This window comes from Pipra filicauda, unplaced genomic scaffold (genome assembly GCF_003945595.2).
Source record: "Pipra filicauda isolate LSUMZ 115617 unplaced genomic scaffold, ASM394559v2 scaffold242_size1167801_pilon, whole genome shotgun sequence".
In the NCBI taxonomy this organism is placed as follows: Eukaryota; Metazoa; Chordata; class Aves; order Passeriformes; family Pipridae; genus Pipra; species Pipra filicauda.
In genome coordinates, this window is record NW_024104357.1 from 1,091,974 (window position 1) to 1,101,970 (window position 9,997).

Sequence of the window (9,997 nt, forward strand, 5' to 3'; positions counted from 1 at the left end):
ATCACCTTCTCCTGAGGGAATTGCCTGTTTTCCCTCTGTTTCAGTACAGACTTTCTCACAAACAGGGCCAGTACATCCCTGCACACTGCTCTGTGTCACCCGTACAAAGTGCCAATAGGAGCCTGTTCTCCTGCTTGAATGGCTGATGGGAGTGCATCCACGGGACAGCTCAAGGAACCTGGCTTACAAATGCTGCGACCATCCCTGCCAGGGTGAGCCTCTCACCTCCACGCTGCTGTGCTGGCTCACACTCTCCTGTTTATTCTCAGAATCACAAAATCAATTAGGTTGGAAAAGACCTCCGATATCATCGAGTCCAACCTATGACCGAACACCACCTTGTCAACTAGACCATGGCACTCAATGCCATGTCCAGTCTTTCCTTAAACAACTCCAGGGACGGTGACTCCACCACCATCCCGGGCAACCCATTCCAAAGTTTAATCACCCTTTCTGTGAAGAAATTCTTCCTGATGTCCAGCCTACAACTCTCCTGGCGCAGCTTGAGGCCCTGTCCCCTCATCCTGTCACTGGCTGCCTGGGGGAAGAGCCCGACCCCCACCTGGCTACAACCTCCTGTCAGGGAGTTGTGGAGAGTGACAAGGTGTCCCCTGAGCCTCCTCTTTTCCGGGCTAAACACCCCCAGCTTCCCCAGCCGCTCCAAACGGGACTTGTGCTCCAGATCCTTCCCCAGCTCCCCTGCCCTGCCCTGGACTCGATCGCTGTAACTCAGACCAGCCGTGCCAGAGCCCCGACCGAGAGAGTTCAGGGGTCGCTCCCTCGGAAACGAACGCGCTCCAGGCACCGTCTGGGATAGCGGGGCTGCGCCTCCTCAATCGAGCCCCGCGGGTGCGGCGGCGCTGCTTTTTCCCTTTAAACCCCGCATTTGGAGTCGCTCCCGGCCGGGGCTGAGCGGGGCGCGGGGCGGGCACGGCGGGGGCGCAGCGCCCCCTCCCGGCAGCGCCGCCGCAGGCACTGCCCGCAGGGGCCGCCCCACCGAGCCGGGCGGGATCCGCACGGGGAACACCTCTGTGATTTGCACCTTGTGTTTAATTACTCTCTCTTTCATCGCTCTCTTTTTATTACCTGGAGACGCGCCCGCAAACAGGGTGGGCGGTCCGTGCTCAGCGCGGTCCTCCCGCCCGCCAGGGGGCGCTGCGGCCGCGCGGTCTCGCCCTGTCCCCGCTGCCCGTGTCGCGGTTCCCGTTCCGGGCGAGGCGGCGGCGGCGGCGGCGCTGGGATGGACCGGGAGCTGCTCCGCCAGGCGCTGAGCCACCACGGCCCCGCGCTGCTGTCGCTGCTCCGCGCCGAGCAGCACGACAACCCCGACTTCCGCGGGCTGCTGCCGCCGCCCGGGGCCGCCCCGGAGCCGCCCCGCGGGGCCCCGCCGGCCGCCTGGTGAGGGGCGCCGGGGCAGCGGCCGGGCGGGCCGTGAGGGGCCGCGGGGCGCCACTCACCGCGTTCTCCTTCCCCCAGGAAAGACAGGGCGAGCCTCGACACCGAGATAAAGCGCTTCATCGCCAAGAAGGCGGATCTGCTCTTCGCGCACTCGTGGAAACCCAACGGGCCGATCGAGGACACGATCGAGGAGAATGAGGGTGGGTGGGTGAGGGGGGTCGGTAACGCCCGCGGGGTGGGTGAGGACACACTGTAGGTAAGTGTGGAACACACTGTGTGTAAGTGTAAGGACACTGCACTTGAATTAGCGGTATCTTTAAAACAGGCCTAAAAACTTTTCTTATTGCTTTATATGGGATGTGCACGAGCTTCTCATTGGCACAAATAAGTCAGATTTTAGCGTGTTTTGCTGCCGAGATGTATTCTGTATTTTCAGGCAGTACTTTGGTCGTTTGTAACCGACTCTGTGTCCTGTGTTGCAGAGTGTTATGCTGTCATGCCGCCCCTGGAGAGGTTCATGGAGGTGCCCAGGGAGGAGAGGAGGGAATTGTTTTTCCGCGACATCGAGCGAGGCGATATCGTGATCGGGAGGATCACCTCCATCCGGGAGTTTGGCTTTTTCATGGTGTTGATTTGTCTGGGAAGTGGTGTCATACGGGAAATTGCAGATTTGGAAATCACTGTAAGATACAGCTTTGGTCAATGCTCCGTTTTTGACATGTGTTAGTTGCCTCTTGCATCTCTTAACGGAGTGGTGTGTGTGAAGGTGAAACTGAGCTTTGGGATGATGGGTGGTTGTCTCTCTTTGTGGGCAGCTTATGATGCTTTGCTGAGCCAGGGAACACATCTTGTTATGACCCACACTCTATTACTTTTGGGTTGAAAAGTTCATCATTTGTGGATGCGTGAATTTTTATTTGAACCAAGCCATTTTTTAAGTATCACAGTTCTGATGTACATTAAGCTTAAACACATCTTTCTGTGGCTTAATCTTGGGGAGGAAAAAACCCCAACCTTTCGGCTTCATTTATGATATTCGTGCTTTCTTGTGTTGCAGGCTCTGTGTCCTGTGAGGGATGTGCCTCCTCAAAGCAACCATGGAGATCCTCTGTCTTATTATCAAACTGGAGACCTTATTCGAGGTGAGTAGTTGTAGAATTGCTGGGAATTGGTTTCTTTGGGGTCTGAAATGTTTCTGTACTTTTATCTTAACCTTTATGACTTCTTTAGGTGCAGTCAAGGATGTGGACCGTTACCATGAGAAGCTCACGGTGTCTCTTTACAGCTCAGCTCTTCCACCCAACCTTTCCAGTACCAAACTGGGCGTGATCACCTCTGATGACTTCCCAGTGCATTATAAGTAAGGATGTGCTCCCTCTCTGCGCTTGCTGGGTGTAACCACTGTCTCTGAAGAGTATGTCTTGACAGGTTGTCTGTCCCTTAAACTTGCCAGTGGTGTTTCTGATTAAATTGGATAGTTACATACTTCTTGTTCTTCATCTCTTTAATATACCTGTGTCTGGATATGTGGGTGTGGTTGGTGTTTTAGCTGCTTTCCCAAAATGTAAGGAGCAGAAAGCATAGTGAGGTGTCTGTTGCTTTGGGACTGTGTTAACAAACAAATGAAAGAAACAAAAACCTTGAGAGACTGGAGTAAATTATTAACATTTCAAAACTCCCCTTAGAAGACAGGAGGACACAGCTAACTCTGCATTTTTATAATGGTTTTGTATGTTCTGGAGGTACCTAGATGGGTGCCAAAGTAGGTTTCAAAAGCTCACTTAAGATGAAGGATATAAGGGTTGCTAAATAGTAGGAAAATAAATGCCTGTAGAACAGAATGGCTTGTGAGCAGTAATATAAATATCAATATAGGCATTTTTATTCTCAGTATAAGGATGAAAAAATTAAGTATAGAGCCTGTGAGGTTTCATTTATGTACATTGGTGCTTTTTTCAAGGCGAAGCATGGAAGTTGCTAATACAGGAGAGACATTTGAAGAGGTTTTGCATCGTTCCCCAGGATTTGCTAATCCATCATTAGTTGAATATTTAGCAGAAAAACTAGGACTAAGTGAGTCAAATCCACCGTCTTTGCTGAGAAGTCTTCAAATGTAAGTGATTTTTATATTGTTCCTATACTGTAGCTCTGTGGAGATTATTCTAATCCATTGAAATAGACTTGTGAGTGGAAGTCCTAGACCAGTTATACTTAAACCTTTTTCATTTTGACTTGCATGACTGCAGCTTACATGTCCTTAAATATTTAAAAGCAAACTCCTCTACAGTAAAGAATTTTTATTTGAAATTCTCTTGCTCTGGATAAGCAAGATACCTTATCATACACAATGTTTGATACCAAGTACTTTAGGAATTTATTGCATAACTCTTGTTACCTTCTTTGTATTGAAGCACAGGATGTTTAAGTTTTAATGTTTTCTGACAGATGTTTATTTTAGTAATAGATATGACCTCTTTAGTAAAATGGGGTCAGATATATACAATTATTGATGTTGTCAGCCCCACAAATGTTAGGCCCAAAATAGGTGTGAACTTGGTATGTTTCCATTAAATGTACTGCAGTTGTACTTGTTCAATTCAGGACTTTTAGAATGGTTTGGGAAAAATTGGTTTCAGAAATAAATAACCTTCCTGACTGAGGGAGAGCAGTAAGGCATATATGAATAATATTTCAATTTATTTCAACTGCATTACATATTATAAATTTAACTTTGTAGACTCAGAAGGCCAACTTGATGTTTTTGTTTGTTTTTTTCCTTAAAGTAAAAATTTCAATGAAGAAGATTTTGCCCCTGCATTGAGGAAAAAGCAGTCTGCATCTTGGGCCCTGAAATGGTACGTGGTACTTCTTGTTATTAGGTTAGGTTAGGTTACAGGTTATATTTCTTCAAAGAAAATACACGTTAAATCAGTTTTTCCACAACATGTGTAGTGATCTGCTAAGCGGGTATGTGATAGATAAAGTCCCAAGATTCAGTTCCAAAATGCATCTCAGCTTTAAGGGAGAATGTTTATAATATTCTGACCCATTCATGAGATTGAGAGCAAGATTTGTGGTAGGTGAAGAAAATGACTTAAATAATCATTCCATAAATAAAACCAATGTAATGTAGTAGCATCATCTGCAGAAATTCTCTTGAGTGCCTTAAGATTTTGGATTAAAGACAATATATTGTTGTGGAATTAAGTCAATATTGTATTAATTTGAAATGCCACTGTGAAGTACATGGTAACAAGGCTCAGGTTTTATTACCTATCATGTGTTTGGAATGGTAATTTGTGAGTAACAGTGCAAAATCTGCATAGACAAACTGTACATAAGATTTTCTAAATATTTTTGTCTCCAGTGTGAAGGCTGGGGTGGATTATTTCAAGGTTGGGCGCCATGTGGAAGCCATGAATGAGTACAACAAAGCTTTGGAAATTGATCCACAAAACGTTGAGGCTTTGGTAGCACGTGGAGCTCTGTAAGTCTGCTTGTCTCATTGGTTTTTCTGCTTTGCGAAAGAGAAACCTCACTGCAATCTGTGCAACTTTCTGTTCTAGATATGCAACAAAAGGAAGTCTAAACAAAGCCATTGGGGATTTTGAAATTGCTTTAGAAAACTGTCCTACCCATAGAAATGCAAGAAAATACCTGTGTCAGACCCTTGTGGAAAGAGGCGGGCAGTAAGTGTTGGGGTTAGGGGTTGGTTTGGTTGTTAACAATTTTTCTCATAATATTTTTTTTTAATACCATTCTAGTTAGGATACAGAAGGACATCTTTCCTTCCTGACTGTGTTTAAAAAAAAAGTCCTTGAAAATATCCCTGCTCATGTAGTTGGTTTACACTTTGTCCCCTGTCCCAGTTAAAATCCTGGCAAAATGTTTGAGGTTTAATCCTCAATATCCGTTTTAATCCTTTATACCCTTTCACTGCTAGGATACCAGGCTTGCATAAAGTCCTCTGAAATGTTTGAATATATTCGAAAAGGCTGTGGGGTGGGTTTTTTTTTAAGATAAAATCTTTGTAATAAAATGATGTACTGTAACTCTTCTGAAATACTGGTGAACCCCTCTAACACAAAATTTTAATTCTGAATATTCAGGGAATAGGTTTCTTTTAAATCCTCTGTTAAGAAGAGAGAGACAGTATTACTGGAATTGGAATTGACATTTTGAAGAGTAGTGTTACTGATCAGGGGTAGGAGATGATTATGTCAGAAATGCTGTTTTGGTGGCCTGAGGTGATAGAGGTGGTCTCGGAGGGATGCCATGGTAGTGTCATTGTGCAAATAAGAAATATTTGCAAATAAGAAAGTCCTAAAAATGAGAAGAAGCTGCCAAAATCTGTGTCTTAACTGTATATGAATTATCATTGAATTTTAGATTGGAAGAGGAAGAGAAACTACTAAATGCTGAGAGTTATTATAAAAAAGCCTTAAGTTTGGATGAGACTTTTCAGGAAGCAGAAGAGGCCTTAACAAAACTCCGTAAGCACATCCAGGTGATTCTTTACTTTCTTTTCATATGGTGCTCTCAGTGACAATAAGTGAACATCAAAAATCATATTAAATCTTTTGAACAGAGAGGGTTTGAGTTGATGGTTTGTCTTACTCTCTGCTTCCCTACTCCACAGTAAATCTTTTCTAGTGAGCATTATGGCTGTACCTACCAGAAGAAAGGTATCCCTTGGTGACTCCACTGTTTTGAAAAGGATAGTAAAGAAATGCCAGACAGTGGAGACAGGGAAGGAGCAAAGCAGGGATAAGAATATCCCATCACACAAGCATGATTAATGCTGTTAACTTAAAACGTTCTGTGAATACAAAGTTGCAAAGTGTAAAACACTTCTGCAAGCCAGATTAACATTGTCACTATATAGTGACAGATCCTTGTCACTGGCCGGATCCTGGGCCTTTGGGTAATTACAGAAAGAGAGAGGAACACCAGGCAAAGTTAAGGCATGGGGAGATCACAGGAGAAGGGAAATTAAAAGGTAATTTAAAGGCAAACAGCAGGAGGTGGAGGGTGGGCGGGCAGACAGTTTGAATATCTCAGCTTTCTCCTCTGCTGTCTGGTGGTTTTTTCCTCTCTTCCCTTGCATGCAGCACGTTTCCCAGGTGAGCCTGGTGGGTCTCTGTGCTAATCTGAGTTGTCATCTTTTGTCTCTCGTTCACCTCCTTTGCTTGTGTTGTCTTCCACAGCAGGTCAAAGAGTAAAACAGAGCACTGAGGAACAGGCTTGTTTTGTTCTGTGCTTCTGCATGTGAGGATGTACATAGGCTGGGGTAGATGGCCTTAGTCAGCATTTCTTCAGTTGGTGGAGCCATAATGCTGACAGGTTGTGTGGAAACAAGGGGGAAGAGGAGACAGGACAATCTTCTTAATAAAATTGAACTACACCACAGATAAACAGGTGTATGGTATTTGAGCAGTATCTGCATTTGGCTGCTTTAGAAAGAGGTGTCAGTTAAAACGAGGGAGATAAATTTTTCTCCTTTAACACTTTGCTATGGTCATTGCTGCAGCAAAGAACACGATAGCTGTTGGTTGTTGGTGTGCATGGCCTTGGCTGCAACAAAGGGTTTCCTTTATTATAGCTGTTAGCATAGTTGCTAAGTTTTGAAAACTCTAATCAGACTTTCTGCTCACTCTGAATCAATAGAGCTGCTCTGTAGGGCTGTAGGTGGCAGAAGTCTGATCTCTTATAGAGTTAAGTAGTCTAAGGATTATTCGTCTGGTGAGATGCTCTTCTGCATTTACCTGTAACTTATGTATTAAGTCTGATCCTGTCCCTGCTGTGCTAGAAGGGCTGAAATGGCACTGGAGTGTGTTTTCCTGTAATACTGATGATGTGTTTTTCTCCAATGCATTTTCCTCTGAACGGGACCGTTGTTGCTGTGTCTGACGTCTGGTGCTGCTCATCACCACCAAACCCCTGGATCACGATTTCTTACGTAAACTCTGCGTCAAACTGGGCTGTGAAATGGTTACCAAACGGTTTGTATTCAAACGTGGCCAACTTGAATTCATCTGAAACTGGGTTCTACCATGTTTTACTTGTAAACTGCAATAATGATACTTTCCCTCAAACTTTTGTCTCTATTTTGGTTTGGTTTTGGTTGTTTGGTTTTTTTCCTTATTTTCTATATGTTGGTAATATTGGGGATTTTTTGCATATTCTACCTATAACTTTTGGGCTCTGTGTTTCACGGTGTGCTGGATCACGGGTACCACTGCAATGACTGGTCAAATATATTTTTTAATGGAATAAAAACTGCAATATGGTCCTTAAATATAAACCTGACTATCACAATGGCCAATACCAAACTCCTGAACAAAATTAATTTTTGGTCTGGGAATACTGGTAAAACATCCCTGGTGTGATTATACATTTGAATGGGGTTGAATGGGGGAAAATACCCTTGTTAACACTACTAATGTGATCTTTTTTATGATGCTTGGGTTCAAAAAAGAAATCTTTGGAAATGAGGGAGAAACAAGCTGCCAAAGAAGAGAGACAGAAAGCAAAGAAAGTAGAAACAAGTGCAGAAAAATTGCGTAAGCTCTTAAAAGAAGAAAAAAGGTAACTGTTATCTTCAGGGTATTGGTTATGGGGCAGTAAGTGCAGACAAGACCGTGAACAATCCATTCCAGACAGATTGTCCAGCAGTAAGCTAGGGAGAATTTCTCCCTGGGTAAGCTGCTTTACCTCCAGAACGTTTTTGTGGGCAGTGTCCTTTAATGCATGTAACTTTTAATGTGCATGTGGAAGAGTTGTTGGAATACTTTGCAGTGTGACGTATTTCCAAAGTGTAATGCCATGTGTAATTGGGAAAGATGCCTTTTATAACAAACCGTTCAGTGCATTTAATCTTAATTTTTTGATGAAGAAATGACTTGGAATTGTCTTGCCAGGTCAGGCTGAGTTTCCCTTCACACCTTACAGTCCAAACTGGGGTATACAAATTTGCTTTCTGCATGTAATTTTTGCCTGATACTGAAGATTATCTCACGGGTTAATTACGTTTTTTTTAGGTTGAAGAAGAAAAGGAAAGTATCGACTTCCTCCTCCTCCTCTTCTTCATCCTCCTCCTCCTCATCATCATCAAGTGATTCATCATCAGATGAATCAGTGTCTTCTTCCTCCTCTTCCTCTGATCACAAGAAACGTAGGAAAAAGCGTCGGCATAGATCTGAGTCTGCTCGCAGCTCCAAAAAAAGCTCATCTAGAGCTTCTTCCCATTATAAAGATCAGAATAGGAAAGAGGAGTGGTATTCCCCTCCGGCTGATACCTCTGCTTCTTTTCTTAACCAAAATTTTGAAGTGGAAAAGCTGCTGGAAAGGCAGGACAGCTTAGCGTGTCCAAAAATGGAGGTAAAAGAGAAAGACAGACACTGTTCTTTGTCGAGGACTTCAGGTGATGATGAAGACACTTTTGGAGGTAGGTCTGAAGATTCAAGAGATTCTTATAGTAGCTCCAGAAGTCAGCCAAGTCATAGCAGAACTGAAAAATATGGTAAACCAGAGAGATTTTTCTCCAGTTGGAGGGGCTCTTCAGGTTCGTATCATAAATCATATGATAAACCGTGGATGCATCATTACCGGAGGTCAGAAAGGGACGTAGAGGGGAGAAGAGAGCAGTTTAGAAGACATGGCTCAGGTCAAGACAGGTATTACGTGTCTCCATCAGGGTCTGACTATTCTGGCAAGTCGTGGGGGAAGTACAGGTCGTACTCTAGCACCTGCTCACGTGAAGGTGACAAAGGTTATGATAGTGACAGGCATGTGTCAGGTCAGTATAAGAATGAAAGCGAGTCTAAGAATAGGAAAAGAAGTTCTGAGGAGACTGATAAAACTAAAGAACCAGATGAGGAAATGTCTTTAAATGGTACAGAACAAGCAGAAAGTGGCACTAAAAGAAACCTGCCCCAGAACTTAGTTAACATATTCAACCAAATAGCTGAGTTTGAGAGGGAAAAAGGAAGTAAGCAGAAGAAACAGTGAAGTACCCTGAGAATACACTGTTTGAATGAGTGTAGTTAAATGAACCTTTAACTGAGTATTTTGTGAGGAAATGCACATAAAAAGTGATAGAAAGGCAGGATTTTTTCTGTATTGCAGGATGTCAAAAAATTCTAAAGGATTATGTGGTGGAAAGAGATAGAAAGATATCTTACATAAAATAGCAGTTATTATTTAAGTTTCCTGTGCTCTTAATTTGAGGTGTTCCTGTACAATATTCTGTCTGATGGGCTGAAATCCTTTGATACCCCTGGATATAGTTAGCTGTGACTTGCATCAAATAAGCACTTTAACAACAGATGGGTTTGATTTGGTTTGGTTTTTCTTGTCCTTGGGGTACTACTGACTGTTGATATTTTTCTATCAAACTTCCAGCTATAGAAAAGGGATAACTGAATGAAGTCATGTGCCATCACAATGTATATAGTTCATTTGATCATTAAATTTTCTTAATTTTTCTTTCGTGTCTGGGTTTTTGTTAATGTTGCTGGGATGTTTCATACTGGTCACTGGTCCAATTCAGTGGAACCCTCCCCTGTCTGTGAAGGCAAGTATATTACATTCTTTAAAT

The 9,997-nt window shown here is 43.5% G+C and overlaps 1 protein-coding gene across 1 annotated transcript; it reads left to right on the top strand.

Annotated features, from left to right (window-relative positions):
• Positions 1 to 1,225: 1,225 nt before the first annotated feature.
• TTC14 (tetratricopeptide repeat domain 14) lies at positions 1,226 to 9,885 on the top strand. The gene is given in 11 exon segments (XM_039381851.1): positions 1,226 to 1,598; positions 1,881 to 2,080; positions 2,456 to 2,540; positions 2,629 to 2,758; positions 3,359 to 3,511; positions 4,182 to 4,253; positions 4,766 to 4,885; positions 4,965 to 5,087; positions 5,788 to 5,905; positions 7,877 to 7,986; positions 8,439 to 9,885. Coding segments are annotated over 11 exon segments (2,439 nt in total). The 5' UTR covers positions 1,226 to 1,240; the 3' UTR covers positions 9,409 to 9,885.
• Positions 9,886 to 9,997: the final 112 nt, after the last annotated feature.